Raw genomic sequence first — 17,321 nt, 5'->3', positions numbered from 1 at the left:
TGCAGCAGAGAATGACTTTCACTTGCTCACTTTCACACTTGCAACCTTCCATTTTCCACAAACTGTCACTGTGATCTGTTAGAAATATGAATTATGTCATTTCACTCTTCTCCCTAAAACTCTTCATAGATTGCACATTCTTTATTCCTAACATCTTTTGTACACTCATTTCAGAGTACTAATAGCATTTGTAATACTACTACTTGCTTATTTATTTTATATCTTCTCACCTAGAGTGTAGGCTCTAAGAGTGGGAACTTTGTTGCTCTTGTTCTCCGAAGTATCCCTTTGAGCTAATGCAAAGTTAAATATAGGAGACAATAAATAATTATGGAACCACACTGTTCTTTCAGCTGCCTGCCACTTTTCTTGACTTAGAACCCCCAAAGTCCATATCCAAAGAAAATTACAAAGTGATGATAATGAAAAACAAAGAACAATGAAAGTGATGATAATGAAAAACAAAGAACAATGATCATTTACTGGGCACATACTATACACCAGGCATTTCATGCACAATAACTCTATTTCTTGGATTTCCAAGTGTGCTATTATCATTTCAGTTTTATAAATAAGGAACTTAAGGTGAAGTAATTGATCAGAAGGTACGTGGAGCTGGGATAAAACCCACATCTCTTTGGTCTCTGAGTTGATACTTTTTCTATCATTCTAGGCTCTGTCTTTATCACACTCTCCTTACATTTTCCCCTGACTCTGAAGATGTTATTAATGTTTATAACATGGAATATAGTGACATTAGATAAATGTAGAATATATCTGCATATTTTCTATCCTGACTCTAGACACAGACATATCAGAAAAAAAGCTCTTTTAAAAAATTAATAAAGCAACTATGTTGCTCTCAAAAAATCTTTCAAACTGTACAATAGCTTGTAGACTGGTCTAGGGGCAAGCCCCTAGGGTCCAGAAGGAAGTTTCATGCAGTGTAAAGCTTCAGATAGATCCCTGATGTCGCCCTCATTTCATCTGCATTCTGGAAATAGAGAAGACTGAACGTAAAACAAATCAAAACTGATTTATTTATTTATTTGTTTGTTTGTTTATTTTTTTGAGACTGAGTTTTGCTCTTATTGCCCAGGCTGGAGTGCAATGGCACAACCTTGGTTCACTGCAACCTCTGCCTCCCGGGTTCAAGTGATTCTCCTGCCTCAGCCTCTTGAGTAGCTGGGATTACAGGCGCCCACCACCACGCTGCTCTGACTTTTTTTTGGTATTTTTTAGTAGAGACACGGTTTCACCATGTTGGCCAGGCTGGTCTCGAACTCCTGACTTCAGGTGATCCACCTGCCTTGGCCTCCCAAAGTGCTGGGATTACAGGCTTGAGCCACCACACTTGGCCAAATCGATGTTTCTTTCTTTCCTTCTTTCTTTCTCTCTTTCTTTCCTTCCTTCCTTCCTTCCTTCCTTCCTTCCTTCCTTCCTTCCTTCCTTCCTTCTTTCTTTCTTTCTTTCTTTCTTTCTTTCTTTCTTTCTTTCTTTCTTTCTTTTTCTTTCTTTCTTTCTTTCTTTCTTTCTTTCTTTCTTTCTTTCTTTCTTTCTTTCTTTTTCTTTCTTTCTTTCTTTCTTTCTTTCTTTCTTTCTTTCTTTCTTCTTTCTTTCTTTCTTCCTTCTTTCCTTCCTTCCTTCCTTCCTTCCTTCCTTCCTTCCTTCCTTCCTTCCTTCCTTCTTTCTTTCTTTCCTTCTCTCTCTTTCTTTTTTTTTTTTTTTTGGCAGAGCCTCCCTCTGTTGCCCAGACTGGAGTGCAGTGGCATGACCTTGGCTCACTGCAACCTCCGCCGCCTGGGTTCAAGCTATTCTCTTGACTCAGCCTCCCGAGTAGCTGGAACTACAGGCGCATACCACCACGCCTGGCTAATTTTTGTATTTTCTTTAGTAGAGACAGGGTTTCACCATGTTGGCCAGGCTGGTCTCAAACTCCTGACCTCGTGATTCGCCCTCCTCAGCCTCCCAAAGTGCTGGGATTACAAGAGTGAGCCACCACGCCTGGCATGATGTTTTCTTAAGAAATGAGAGAAACCAGGGCACAAGTATTCCTGTTTTGATGACCTGTTGAAAAGGTACAATTGCCCCAAGTGGAGAGAGTGACTTTCCTCCTACAATCTCTACTAGTACTTCAATAATGCAAAAATGCAGGGGGAGCAGCACACTAGCTGAAGAGCAACTAGAAGCCAGGAGGAAATGCAAGGGAGACTACCGACAGTGATGATGCCCAGCCTATGTGGCAGCACACAATGAAAGTCTAGTGCCCAGCAAAGATGGCAGTACTGGGCAGATACAGAAGCTGTCAGCAGGCCTGGCAGCTGTCTCTTCAGGATCCATGCCTAGCAGAAGGGACAGTGATATCTGGCAGATGCAAGAGGCATCTGACCAATGGGCTTTGTGGATGTGCAATCTTTTGGCATATGTTTCAGTGAGCTGATTTTCCATTTGGTCTCACATACCTTTCTTTTATCTTTGCTGTGATGTCTTTGATTTATTTACATTTTTATATGTAACTGCATTCATTCTTGCTGGTTGATTCAAATCCTTGGAAGTGGAGTGGAGTGAGTGAGTTTGGAGTTACATCCCCTCCAAAAGGCATGGAGATAGCCTTGGCGACCTGGAGGCAAAGATGGAGAGATTTTGTCAGGGCTGGGTTCTGTATTAACTGATGATGGTGGGATGATTACTGAGGATGTGACACAATTTGCACTCACAGGCTGCTTAAGCTTGTTTTAGGGCACAAATAATACTTCTACCTTATCAGATAGTCGTGAGGACTGAATAAGACCGCATGTATGAAGTGTTTGCTCAGTGCCTGGTATATGGTAGGTGATCAAAAGGGTTAATCTCCTTCCCCTTCCTTATTGTATTCTCATGGAATTGTAGACTTCCTTAATGCATTGTACCATTGCAGCATTCCTATCTAAAAGGTACTTTTAAGGAAGAGCATAATTATTTGAATAGTCCATTAAGAACATCAAAATAGAAATCCACCTGGATATTTTCTACACTGGAATAAACCAGAATAATACTAATGCAGAATGTTTGTACTAGGGACTGTTCTGAGTTCTTTACATGCATAAAGTACTTAATCCTGTTAGGTGTGCACCTTTACTATCTTCATTTTACAGATGAGGAATACAGGTGCCAAAAGGTTACATAACTTTTCCAAGGTCACACAGTTGGCTAGTGGCAGAGCTAGAATTCATATCCAGGCAGGGACATGCATGCATAACCCCTGTGTTTGCTGCATGGGTATGTTTAGGTAATAAAGCAAATATCGACTGAATGCTTTCTACAAGGAAGACACTATGTGGCATGCTGCAAGCTGCTTTGCTAAGCCCCAGGGGGCACCACTCACCATAGTCTAGTTAAATGCGGTGCACAGCCTGCACAGCTGTACACAGCAACCCTAGAGCACACCAAGTTGTGATCCTTTGCCTGAAATCGGTCAGTCTGTAAAGCTGCCATTATGGAGAGCAAAAAATGTAGGAGCAGAGAGGACTGAAAGACTACTTTTGAGTCTTTTATCTACTTAAAAAGCACAGAGTTATGGGATAAGTTTGTAGGTAAATGTTTCAAACTCATAGATTTCTCTTTACGGGTGTCAGCAGGAGACATGTCTCTAAGAGTTTAGTGCCTGGAAGCATTGCTTTCTTGGGAAACAGGTATTATTTTATTTTACAGAGAATGTGTCTCCTATAATACATTAAATAATACTTTTTTGGATTCATAGAAACTCAGAACCACATTAAGATTCCTATTTTTATAACTGTGTGCAATCTCTTGGCATATGTTTCAGTGAACTGATTTTCCATTTGGTCTCACATACCTTTCTTTTATCTTTGCTGTGATTTCTTTGATCTACTTACATTTTTATATATAACTGCATTCATTCTTGCTGGTTGATTCAAATCCTTGAAAGTGGAGTGGAGTGAGTGAGTTTGGAGTTACATCCCCTCCGAACAGGTATCAGGTAGGCTTTTGTGTGTAGTTCCCATTCACCGTACGGAATGACCAGGTACAACAAACTGTGCACCAGTCAATGTTTGATGTAAATGTTTCCTGGCTATTTTGGAAGGAATAATATTTTTTCTGCTCTTTGTAGGGGAAGTGTTATTGTTCTTGTGGTTGATTGATTGATTGCATGATGACAATCCAGCTGTAAAGACCATCATTTTGACACATTTAATATTACTTTTGGTCCACTGAGGGCTGGCTTGATTTTGAAAACAAAGAGCTGAAAGGGAAAGTCTACTTTTGATAGGGCAGCCATGGAAGTTTTTTACAACAAGAAAGCAGGTGGTACTATTGGAGTAAAGATCAAGACAACAGCACACAATTCCCCCAGGTCTACTCTGTTCTCTTTACGTGCCGTGAGATACCACATTTAACATCTGCCAGGCTTGGGACTTGGTATCTATTTCCACTGGAGAGGAAAGAAAAATACAGGAAAATGTTCCAGGAGATTTCCGTCTTGCTTAGTCTTTATTACAACCTTAAAAGATAATCATTTCTAATATTTTAGTCAATAATATAGAGATAGTAAAGCTTCGGTGAGATTAAGGAAGATGCCCAAGGTCACAGAAAAGTTGGGATTAGAAATTGGATAGGTATGGCCTCAAACGGGATCAGCAAGCTCCTGTTAACATGCAGTATAGTACTTGCCTAATAGCAAAACAAAATCACTTGCTACAATATCTTTGCTTATTGAAGCTATGAACAAAGAGGGGAATCACAGTACTTTTAGGGAGAAAAAGTACCTCTGTAGTCCTGTCTGCTGGTGTAGTTCGTGTACAGAAAGACAACAAATCTCCTTGAATCCTGAACTGCTTGTCAGCCTCGAAAGGCTCTTTGAGGTGGCTTGTATATTGATTGACTGAGGTTGCATGTATGGTGTGTTGTCATCAAAAGGCAAGGTACCAACAGGCCACAGCCGCCATTAGTGCTGCCAGAGGACTGCCTATTCAGACAAGGAAAATAATCCATTGCTTGTCGCCGAGGAAAATGCCTTTGCTCTGTGCTGCCTTCTTCTGACTGGGTTAGGAACCTGTCAATCCAGAAGATAATATAACGTGACTTCGTGTTTCTGATCTGGTGTTATTATTTCAGTCATTGAGGGCACTGTACATTTAAAAAAAAATCCACAGCGTGCAAAAAGTGTATAGTTTTATTTTCTAAAGATGAATCACAGATACTGCCATTCCTCTGAGAAAGCAGAAGGCTTAACTGCTATCATTGACGTTGGCCTTTCAGAATCCTCTGTGGCCATTGTGGAGAAAAGAGAGCCAGCATCATCTGTTCTAGATTAGAACAGTGTCTGCAAGTCTTAGAGGGCACCTTGATGCTTTGGCGGTCTCAATTCGCCACATGGGGTGAGAAAAACCACTGTATGTCATGGGGCTAGGGACTAGATAAACAATGCAAACAGTGTGTTTACAGATATGCAAATAAGCATGCAAATTAGACTCCTGTCGGCTTCATTTAGAATGTAATTTAAAATTAATTAAAAATTAAGAGGTAAATCAGACGCTAACATTCAACACCAGATGGGAAAATATACGTATTTATCAGAATGGCATATATGTATAATGCACGGGTGGGAGCTAATTGCGATGTGTGCATAACTCCTCCATTTTGATATTGCATAAAATCAATGTGGGGATGCCCAATATGTTGCAAGAATTATTTTTTAGCACTCTATGAATTAAAATTCACTCTAATTTAAGGATTAAGTGAATATATTTTATGTGCATTAAATTCTCTGCAAACTTATACTAGCAGACATAGAGTTTCACAATTGGAAAGTGAAATGATAAATCAGGTACAGTTTACCTCCATACGCTATAAAATATTTGTGAAACTCATTTTTCTCAAATGGGGTCATTGAGCACATTCACCCTGGCAGGCCTTTTGCATATTGTTAATATGCGATCTATACTTGGAAAGTAATGATTTCCCTCTCACAGCCACTGAGGAGTTCTGGGTGATTAATGAGTTAATGGCTGCATCCACACAAGGCCAAAACAACTCATTGAAAAGTGAAAAATTCAATCACTCCACTGACTGTTTTGTCTACAAAGCAACCACACTAGCTCTGTGATTGATTTTCTTTTCACTGAATTGATTGCTATTTTTTGGCAACTTTGTCGAATTAACCAATTGTTTGATCAAACCAGAGTGCAGACCTTCTGTGAATGCAGCAAAACATTTTTATACTAACCTTTCTCCCATCCCTGAAGATACACATAGGCAAGGAATCAATATATATATACAGTACCTGTGTAAGAAAATTAGAATTATTCCATACTTTGGCTATCTTGTATAAAATATTTAATTTTATTCAGAGGGACATAGTCCTTTTAAAATAGTGACAAGTAATGCAAAGGATCTTTTCTCATTTGATTTCAAAATCTTCAGAGACAAGGCTCTGAAATAAACCCAAATAAAGTGACCACAGAGTAGGCATATTATAGAGACAAAGGAAAACCAGCAACAATAATGAGACAAAAATAAAACAAAACCCCTGCAAAGACTGCAAGAGGTTTCAGAAAACAATGCAATGAATGAGCAAATTAGGAATTTTGAAGCACATTCTGAGAGCTAGAATGGCCAGTGTCAAAATTGGGAGATAGGTGTGGGAAGTAAAAGAAAGATTTAAGAAAAAATGTGTGTTCTTGGCTGATATATAGATGTACACACTGCCCTAATATAATTGAGCACTCTGGACAAAAATAGCTTCTTGTGCTCATTTATCTCTGTTAAATTTGATTGCTTTATTTTTAATAATGCTGGCACGCTCTGGCTAATGTGATGAAAAATATTATTCTTAAAATGTTGGAGTGGAGAGCAGGTTAAAGCACACCTGTTAAAAAGTCAATTAAAATTTGGAAAGGAAAGAAAGAAAGCTACATTGTTAGAAACTTTGCTTTTAATTCATCCTAATTCGATGGTACAGCAGGTGTACAAAGACGAAAGGAAAGTTCTCATTATTGTTTGCCTCAGTTGAATACAAAGAGTTGTGTTTAAAAAGGATAGAAATTTATTGAAACAAATGGTATTAGAGTAGAAATGAGTTCTGCCATCACTTACTTCAAACCTTCTTAATTTACAGATGAGTCTTCTGAGGTTCAGGAGGGTGAGATGACACATTCAAGGTCACGTGGCTCATTTGTGTTGGAGTCAGAAGTTTCCAGATTTCTTGACTTTTAGTCCAAAGAGCAGTCCCTGTGCATGTGTCAGAGATGAACAAGCCAGGTAAAAATTTTAAAAGTTGAAAGGAAAAAGGGTGAATTCATTTCAAGAATTGCATTTGAATAGAGACTACAGTAGACAGAGGTTCTGATACTGAGACCTAAGACAGTTGAGGCCAGGTGAGAGTCCCCTTTCTGAGTTGCAAAATTTAATGTCACAAGCAGTTGCAAAATTGTGTCTAAATAGGCCTCCCAGGTTCCAGGAGAGCGGATGGTCCTGAAGAAGGTCTTCCTGGCTGATCTGAGATGTGACACAGAGGAATAAAGAGGGGAAGGATGAGATGAGCTTATGAGTTTGGAAACTGCATTGATGTTGAAGAGGGTCTCAAAGTTGCGTAAGCAAATTTCCTTTTTTTGGAGAAAAAAGAATTTTAGTAGAGGATTTTTTTTTTAAAATCTAGTGCCACAAGTACTATAGTGCCGAGGGTAAAGGTGAAGGCAGAGAAGAATTGAGCTCAGGTGAAGCCAGGCGATGTGGGAAACCTCAGACTGGGAATGGTTATGGTTGAATTTGTGGTAGACAGAAGAGGAAAGGTCAGATGTGCATTTGACTAAATGCCTTTTGACAAAGCGTCCATATAACTCTGATGCTTCTCTTAGGAAAATTGGCAGCTTGTCACTAGGCATTGCAATTCCATTGTGGCATGATGCATTCATAGTCAGGAGACACGACAGAGGTGTTTGCCTACCATCAGCCTGAACCAATGGCAAATAAAACAAGGCAGGCATAGTTTTATTTAAAAGGAAGAGCTGCTTTTAATTAGAGAATTGAAAGAATAATATTTTTCATCAGAGAATTTTCACGGGATCACAACATGGCTTATATATTGATAGGATAAAGAATCATTTAGTAAAGGCACAGTCGGCTGGGGAGGGCCTAAAGATGGGGGCTGGTTTAGCACTTCAGTTGAGCTTTCTGTTCCAAAAAAAGAGTGAGAAGAGGTAGGACAGAAGAGAGAAAGAAGTGAGGTGGTCAGCGTGTATTTTTCCTTTTCTGTTTTTTTGCCTAAGGGTAGGGAGCAGGAAGACATATAAGATGTACAGTGAGGATAATGGGTTTTTGTTTTGAGATTCTGGGAGGGGCCAACACTAACCATCATGGGATAGGCCCACATAGTTAAGAAGGGAGAGCAGTTGGTTGCAGAAGAGAATCTAGTTGGCACACTGAGGGTTTCTGGTTTCCTCTTAATGGGGATGCCTAGTCAAAACCAACAGGTCTGATGTGGCAGCTGCGGGACACCTAAGCCCCCTTCCCCCTCCACGCACCCCCACACTCACTGCCATCATCGTGAGAGAAGCAGGGTAAGAGGAAGGCTGTTTGAAAGAGCAATTTTATTCAAGAGAGACTGGGTACTCCCTAAAGCAGCTGTTTAAATTATTGGATCAAGCTAAATTTAAACCAGGTTAGACATTTAGTTAATTTATTTTTCTCTAACCAGCAGGTGGAAGTTCAGAGAAAGACAAGATTATAGACAAAATAAAGGCACTACATTTTCTCTGATAAAAAAGTCTCTTAACATTTTCATATCCTGTTGGTTTTCCAGGAGACATAGAAATACTTTGTAAGAAATAATCTCAAAATTGATGTGATGGATTAAAGATGAAAAAACATGCCTTGGAATACCTAATGGGAACATTAGTCTATGTCTACACCCAGATCAACATGACTGAATATAGCCTTCTTAAAAAAAGCGGTTGAATTCAGCAAGGCAATTATTCTACTGCTCAATAAGACTTAATATTTGGATTGATTGAATTTCCTTTGCCTTTAATTTTGGAGTCTATGTTCATAGCCTCAATATAAGAGTGAAAATTTTCACACAGAAACAATACATAATCCAATAAAGAGCCAGATACAAGACATTCTTTTATTTGGAAATATTCAAGGGAGTGTTTAAGCAAGGGATGTCTTGTGATAGAAAGAAGTACAGTCTAATTTGACAAATGTTGACAGTGCCCCATTAAGTGTGGGCACTTGATAGGCACTGAGATCCAGAGGGCATGAGGGGTGGAGGGGAGCACCCTGAGGAAACAGAAGTCATCGAGAATAATTCTGATTGAGGAAGTCAGGAGGGCTTCACAGAGTAGGAGACCTTTTAGCTGGGCCTTGAAGAAAGACTATGATTTACAGAGGGGAGATTTTTCACAGGAAGGGCATTTGAGCTGAAGAAATATGGACAAAGGAATATAAATGAATCAGTGCCCACTGGGCTTATAGTCAGCCCAACAGTCTGATGTACCTGGAGTGTAGGATGGGTATAAGGTGGGGTAGGGGAGGCGTGGCCAGGAAATAATGTTAGAAAGAATGACTGGGGCTGAGGAATAGAGGGACTCAAATGGCTTGTGATTTAAAAACAACAGTTTGGCCGGGCATGGTGTCTCATGCCTATAATACCAGCACTTTGGGAGGCTGAGGAGGGTGGATCAGGAGGTTAGGGGTTTGAGATCAGGCTGACCAACATGATGAAACCTCGTCTCTACTAAAAATACAAAAATTAGCCGGGTGTGATGGCATGCACCTGTAATCCCAGCTATTCAGGAGGCTGAGGCAAGAGAATCACTTGAACCCAGGAGGCAGAGGTTGCAGTGAGCTGAGATCGTGCCGTTGCACTCCAGCCTGGGTGACAGAGCAAGACTCCAACTCAGAAAACAAAACGAAATAAAACAAAACGAAATAAAACAAAACAAAAAACTCTTTGTCTGGGGGGATTTAGAAAGAAGGCCAGCACAACCCACTTCATCTGACACTGCCTAGACTTGGGAGATGCTGGTATCTCTGTGACTGGGGCCAAATGTAAAGATTCAGAGCCTGTGATTCTTGTTCTGGGGCCTGCAGTGTAGAACAAGTAGCCCCAGGTTTGTGTTGCTTGTGGGACTGTTTTGATGGGCTCCACTGCCTGGACTGACTGGATCTCCTATGCGTTATCAAATTTGCCCGGGAGACGCATGTGAATTGCCACTCAGGGACCACGGACAGCAGCCATTGGCTGGAGGATCAAAGGAAACAGAGGAAGACTCAGTAAAAAGACATGCGGTCAACAACAAGCCCTCCAATGCCCATACTGGACAGAGAATAGAGGTGGCAAAACCTCAAAATAACCATAAACTCTGTTTTATGTATGAGGTTCACACAAAGCAACAAACTCTTGCGGGTACATTGCAAAATCTCTCTGAGGGCGGGTGTATTTAATTTGTTATTTGAGTGTAGCACCTGTGTTGGTTCATTCTTACACAAATTCCTCAGGTAATTAGTTTCACAGAATATTGCCAGGTTGGCACATCTCCCCTGCTCCCATCACTTTTGGGAATATTGGAACTAGAAGACAGGTATTCTTATCGCAGAGTTATATTAATAAATTTAATTAACATAAAACAACATTAATTCAGTGGCTGGCACCTGAGGCTGGAGAGCTCTCCCTTCCTTCACACCACCAAATTGCTGATCTTGTGAGTGTCTGCCAGCTAGCAGTTTTTTTAAAGCCAGAGTTATTGAGGTATAATTAACATCTAATAAAATTCCCTTGTTTAGGAGTATAGTTCCAAGAATGTTGACAAATATAGAGTTGTGTGATCACCACAGTAAGGACAGAGACTATTTCCATTATCCAAAAAGCCCCTCGTGTTCTTTTACAGTCAATCCTCTCCACTCCCGTCAGCTCCCGGAAGCAACTGATTCCTGTCAGCATAGTTTTGCCTTTTCCTTAATGTCATATGAATGAAAGCATGCCATATGTAGCCTTTCGATTGTGGTTTCTTCCACTAGGCATAATCTGCTTTTTGGATTCATCATGCTGTGGAATGGATCGTTTTGTTTCTTTTTATTGCTAAGTAGTTTCCCATTGTACAACATAATGTGATTGAATTTGTTTATTCACTTACCATTTGATAAACATTTGGGCTGTTTCCAGGATCTGGCGATTAGGATTAAAGTTGCTCTAAAAATTCACCTACAGGCTTTCATGTGTACATATGTGTCAAATTCTCTTGATGACCTAGAAGTCAGTCATATGGAAAAGGGTATGCTTAATTTAATAAGAACTTTCCAATTCTTTTTGAAAGAGGCTGCACCATTTTGCACTTGTACTAGCAATGTATAAGAGTTCCACTTGTTCTTCATTTTCTCCATCGCTTTATATTTTCAACTTTTTTTTTTTTTTGAGACAGAGTCTTGCTCCGTCGCCCAGGCTGGAGTGCTGTGGCTCCATCTCAGCTCACTGCAAGCTCCGTCTGCTAGGTTGACGCCATTCTCCTGCCTCAGCCTGCCGAGTAGCTGGGACTACAGGCGCCTGCCACCATGCCTGGCTAATTTTTTGTATTTTTAGTAAAGACGGGGTTTCACTGCATTAGCCAGATGATCTCAATCTCCTGACCTCGTGATCCACCCACCTCCGCCTCCCAAAGTGCTGGGATTATAGGTGTGGGCCACTGTGCCTTGCCTCAACGTTTTTTATGTTATCCATGCTAACAGGTGTGTAGTGGCATCTCATTGTGGATTTAATTTGTATTTCCCTAATGAGAAATGATGTTGGACATATTTTCATGCGCTTATTTGCCATTCACATTTTTTTTCTGTGGTTGAGGCATCTGTGGCATTGGTGAAAAAATAGGCATATAGATTAATGGAACAGAAGAGAGTTCAGAAACAGTCTACTCATATATGGGCAATCGATTTCCTACAAAGTACCATAGTAATTCAATAAAGAAAGGATAGTTTTCTCAACAAGTGTCATGGAGAGCATCGGACATTGGTATAAAAGAATGAACCCACTTATACCTAACACCATATACAAAAAATTAACCCAAAATATTTTATAGACCAAAAGGTAAAACCTAAAACTACAAATTGGAGAAGAAAACCCAAGAGAACATGTTTGTAATGGTGGGTTAAACAAAGCATTCATAGATAGGACATAAACAGCATGGACCATAAACAAGAAAGATTGGTGAATTAGACTTCCACAGACTTAGGAACTCTGACCTTCGAAAGACACCATTAAGAAAATGAAAAGACAAACCACAGGCTGGGAAAATATATTTGTGAAATACATATCTTACTAGGACTTACATGTAGAATACATAAAGCACTGTCAAAAGTCAATAAGAAGCTGGGCACAGTGGCTCACGCCTGTAATCTCAGCACTTTGGGAGGCTGAGGCTGGTGGATCATGAGGTCAAGAGATCGAGACGAACCCGGCCAACATGGTGAAACCCTGTCTCTACTAAAAATACAAAAAATTAGCCAGCGTGGCGGCGGGCACCTGTAGTCCCAACTACTCGGGAGGCTGAGGCAGGAGAATCACTTGAACCCAGGAGGCGGAGGTTGCGGTGAGCTGAGATTGCACCACTTCACTCCAGCCTGGGGACAGAGTGAGATTCCACCTAAAAAAAAAAAAAAAAAAAAATAGGAAAAAGACAACCCCGTAAAAAATGGCCAATAGATTTGAACAGACCCTTCACCAACTAGCTTTTGAGGTTGAATGTGTGCCTTTTTTTCAGGCTTCCTGAGCGTTGGTGCTGATGATCTTGAGCTGGATGTGTTCATTCTGACCCACCCTCTGCTCTTGCAGACCCTGTGCATTGTCGCTGTCCACCTCTGCGTGCTGGCCTCCCCTCCTGCATGTCCCCAGCAAAGCACCTCTGTGCCTTCAAACACCAACTTTCCTGGACCACGTAACACCTCATCTTCACACAAACCACCCTCTTTCTCTCTCCTTCCTCCTTCTACTTTTTTTTTTATTTTTTCCTAACAGAGCATCAGTTTCAGCTCTAACAGCTTTGTCGTACTACATAAGAAAATCTTTTTTATACTGTGAAATTTTTAGTACAGCCAGGGAAACGTGAGGTCTAGCTTCAGTTTGGAGGGTGTTGAATGTCATGTACTCTGTAAGAGAGTAAAACTCTTCTAAAGTGCTCCCTTAAACGCTAACACCCAATGTTTCCCATTACTATACTTTCAGGCTTTATTTTTCTGTCGTGTCTCCAAGAGAAGAGTAAAGAGAAGAACTGGCAAAGACTTGTGAGGGGCTGCACACTGCCACTCTGAGTGGCACAATGCCCAGCTTGTGGTTCACAGTGTGCTCTGTCTTGGTGAACATGCCTCCAGAGCTGGGTGGGACCATTCCTGTGGTCCTCCTGCAGCCGGCTGGTGCAGGGAAGCAAGAGAGGTCTGAGGCCGAGCTGGGCCCCAGGGGCAAGCTGCTGTTGAACAGTTCCTGCTGCCATCCACCTTTCTAAGGCAGGAGAATGTTGGTTTTACACAGCTGGCAGATCTGACTCATAAAAATCACTTAACCAGGTATTTGCCCAGAATCCAGGTTGCTGCCTCAATTTTTTTTTTTTTTTTTTTGAGATGGGGTTTTGCTCTTGCTGCCCAGGCTGCAGTGCAATGGGCGATCTCATCCCACTACAACCTCTGCCTCCCGGGTTCAAGCAATTCTCCTGCCTCAGCCTTCTGAGTAGCTGGGATTACAGGAGCCCGCCACCACACCCGGCTAAAATTTGTGTTTTTAATAGAGACAGGGTTTTGCCATTTTGGCCAGGCTGGTCTCGAACTCCTGACCTCAGGTGATCAACCTGCTTTGGCTCCCAAAGTGCTGGGATTACAGGCATAAGCCACTGTGCCCAGCCACTGCCTCAATTTTTTTCGTAAAGCAGAAGTAGCCTGGAGCTGTGATTCTCCTTCCCGGCAACTCCTCAGAGCAAAAGCCAAGAAAAGAGCCTTAGAGTTGACTGAACCATATTATGGGCTGGCAGATTAAAATAAGAAAACTTGGCTTTTTAAAAATATGTCTTTCACACACGTTAGAGATGTGCGTGAGGGAGAGGAGGGCGTTGTGTGGGGCCCAGGTAAGGAAACGGACTTCCAAAGGACAGCTCCTAAATCAGCCCTCAGTAGCTCATGAGCTTATCCACCGATAGTGGCTTATTGCACTTACGGATTTTCCTCCTCACCAATTAGAAATGTCCCAAAGATTCAGCTGGCTTGTCACTGACTGCAGCTCATTGTAGGAGCTCTTTGTTCTATGTTTAATTGCTGATTGCTTTTAGTACTGAATTTCAGATGGAGTCGGTGTGTGTGTCTGTGTGTGTGTACAAAGCTTTCATCTGAGAGCTTTATTTCTAGGGAGTTTTGTGATTAAGCCTTGAACTATAAGATTTTAAACCCTTTTAGTAGAGGATCTTTCTTAAAAAATAAAAACTTGTCTTCTGCTAACAATCACGTTTCTGTTATCTGTTAAGTAAGAAAATGCAAAAAGATCCCATGACTTCAGTATGTCGAATTAAAGAAGAATCATACCAGCAATGACAAGTGTGAGGCGGGACTGTAGACCCTTTTGCCCTAACTCCAAGGACCCTCAACTGGGGTGAGCCCACAGGCTGTAGAAAACGGATGGGCTGGCGTGACGTTCTTATTTGATTTTATTCTTTTCTTTGTTCCCTTTATTTCTTTTGGAGCACTTACACTGCTGGCTGAGAGGACAAAATGAAGGTCATGGATCGTAACGTGTCTTGGCTGGAAGGAATCTCAGGCGTCCTTCAGTCAGGCACCTCATTTTATGGATGAAGAAACTGAGTCCAACAGCGGGCGAGTACCTTGCCCAATTTCAGGCAGCAGATCTTGTGATGGAGCCAGGAGTGTTCCTATGCCTCTCAACTGCCACTTTCATATTTTTTTGTCTTTAGCTGTGTGGAGAATGGCTGCTTGTCTCTCTCATCGGAAAACGCATTGGATTCAGCTAACAGTTTGTATCAGTCTAATGCACCTATTCACAGATTCTTGTAGTGTTAGAAATCTTGTTTCTCAAGTTCAGTTTATTTAAAGTCGTATTTCAAAGGCTTTGCTTATGTGAGGAGGCAGCTTAAACAAGACTTTCTCCTGGTTTGTTGCTTCTTTCCTAATGTACTGGTGCCTGGGAGAATATTGCTCAAGGACAAGACCTTAGGCAGCGTCCACCTGAAAGCAGATGTGGCTTCTCATTCCTGATCTTTCATCCAAGGTCTGTCTCCAGAGTGCAACTTGCTGCCTTCCCAAGCAGCAGTTGTCATCCCCAGAGCACCCTGACGAGGGCAGCCTTTACTTTCTTGTGTTTTACTGTCGCTGGAAAAAGCTCTGGTCTTTACCTGGAACGGAATGGGCTTGTTTGTCACCTAAGTGCAAATGTCATTTTAGCACTTCGCTGGTCACAACACCCTTTCTGGCCTTTATAGAAAATGACATATTCCTGTGTTCTTTGTCTCCAACACATGCTTCGGAAAGGCACGGTCAGTTATTATGCTTTAAAAGGTTGGAGAGAAAATGCAGAGACTTGTAGGCCAAATACCAGGGAGCGCAGAGAACACAAATCAGGCGATTGTGTCACCTGGGTCTCCTGGAAAGTAGAGAAAAGAAAGGATTGGCTCTGCGTCCTGTTGCTATTAACAAGCTTTCCACTGTCATTTCTCTTTCTGGGGTCAGAAGGATATTAAAACAAGATTGGGCACTCCCGCAGCCACTGGCTTCCTTGCTTCCATCTCTCTCACTTCCCTTTCCCCCCTGCCCCCAGCCTCTCTTCCCCCTGCCCTCTTGTCATCCTGGGTTGTGTGGCCCTAGCACTTAGGTCTCTTTATCAGCCCCTTGAGCTGTTCTTGGCATGGGTGCAGCAGCAGAGACGTACTGCTGAAAGAGTGCCGAAATTGCTAGCAATAGCAGGTGCCAGGGAGGCATCGATCCGGCGGCATGTGACAACTTAGGAACGGAAGGTTAGAGCAATTTTATGGCCTATTACAGCATTGCCTTCTCACAAGGCAAAACCTATGACAAGTGGCTCCATCCTACTTGGGTCTCTGAGACACTGAAACTTGCTTTTAATTACAATAATTACTGCTCCCAGCCAGGCCTGGCCCATGGTGGCCAGAAATCCAGGGACATTCTTCATTAGCTGGTTTTCCCTCTTGGCATTTCCCCTTATTCTCATCCTACAGGACTTCCGTCCAACATCACACTTGGAGAATACTGTTACTAAATAAACACCAACACAGCACATCCCAAGCCAAGCATGCCGTACATGCTGTACTCATGTTCTCTTATTCAATTCTCACCTCTCAACACTCCTTTGAGAGAGGTAATATTATAAGCCTTGTTTTTTAAGATCAAGAAACTGAGACACAGAGAGGTTAAACAGCTTCCTCCAGGTCATGTAACTAGTGATTGGCAGAGCTGGGCTGAGCTTGGAACCCAGGAAGTCTGGCTCTCCTCCCTGTCTCTAAGCACCATATTCTGTTATCCCCATAGTCAGCAGTGAGCGCCCTTTCTATAAGCAGAGAGGAAAGTTTACCTTAAGAAAGTATAAGAATGTTGTGCTGCATTGGTTTCTCCAAGATGTTCTGTCCTGTGAGGGAAAATGGATTAAATGCAACAGATGGCAGTAACCATTGGCGTTATTAGCCTCCCCTTCCAGCAGGACCACCCTGATTTGCTAGCTGTGTGCCATTGACTTGTGTGCCATCGGTCACCATGCACATTGTGTTATTGGTTCCTCATCAAAAACAAAACTGCCCATCCTCATCTGCCTGTGGGGACTGCTGAAATGCTTCCAAGAACAAGGGCCTTATCTTTAAATCAATTTATTAAACAAATACTGATGGTGTGTCTACTACATGCCAGCACTAGGCTTGGTTCTGGGGATATGGGTATTCATAAGACATGGTTTTGCCATCTGGCACCACATGGTTTGGAGCAGGAGACAGATAAGTAAGGAGTAAGGTGACCAGGAGTTTGTCTCTTTGCACCCCAAGGAGATGGATGCAAAGTTCTCGCAAGTTGGATGTGACCCAGAATCTTAGTAAATAGAACTGTAAGTTCTGGACTGGAGAAATTGCCATCTATGCCAAGGAAGCTGGCCTGAGATGTACTAAACTATACCTCATTATAAACTTTCAACAGCAAGGAGAGGAAGTTGTGACCCATATATGAACTGGCTGGATGAAGCTTTAATTTCAAAAGCATTTTCCACTGCTCATGTATCAATATCACCAGCAAACATCTCCAGGGAACAAGACTGTTATGCTCAAGTTTCATCAGGTTAA

General features: G+C 41.7%; 1 protein-coding gene across 9 annotated transcripts in view; it reads left to right on the top strand.

Moving 5' to 3' along the window:
• Positions 1 to 17,321, top strand: part of LOC129491748 (putative uncharacterized protein encoded by LINC00269) — a 147,034-nt gene that overhangs the window by 24,324 nt on the left and 105,389 nt on the right. For 2 of the 9 annotated variants that reach the window (XM_063611032.1, XM_055296256.2), the window contains exon 3: positions 1,100 to 1,215. The exons of 3 other annotated variants lie outside the window; for them this stretch is intronic. In XM_063611032.1, the coding sequence (XP_063467102.1) occupies positions 1,100 to 1,181 (82 nt within the window). In that variant the 3' untranslated portion in view covers positions 1,182 to 1,215. Of the gene's footprint in view, positions 1 to 1,099; positions 1,216 to 7,117; positions 7,261 to 7,452; positions 7,583 to 17,321 lie in introns of those variants that run through there. 4 more of the 9 variants (XR_010114003.1, XR_010114005.1, XR_010114002.1 and 1 more) reach the window with 4 other exon arrangements.

Source organism: Symphalangus syndactylus, chromosome 10, assembly GCF_028878055.3.
Source record: "Symphalangus syndactylus isolate Jambi chromosome 10, NHGRI_mSymSyn1-v2.1_pri, whole genome shotgun sequence".
NCBI classification, from domain to species: Eukaryota; Metazoa; Chordata; class Mammalia; order Primates; family Hylobatidae; genus Symphalangus; species Symphalangus syndactylus.
The sequence above is the reverse complement of the archived record's forward strand: the minus strand, read 5'-3'. Positions and strand labels throughout refer to the sequence as shown.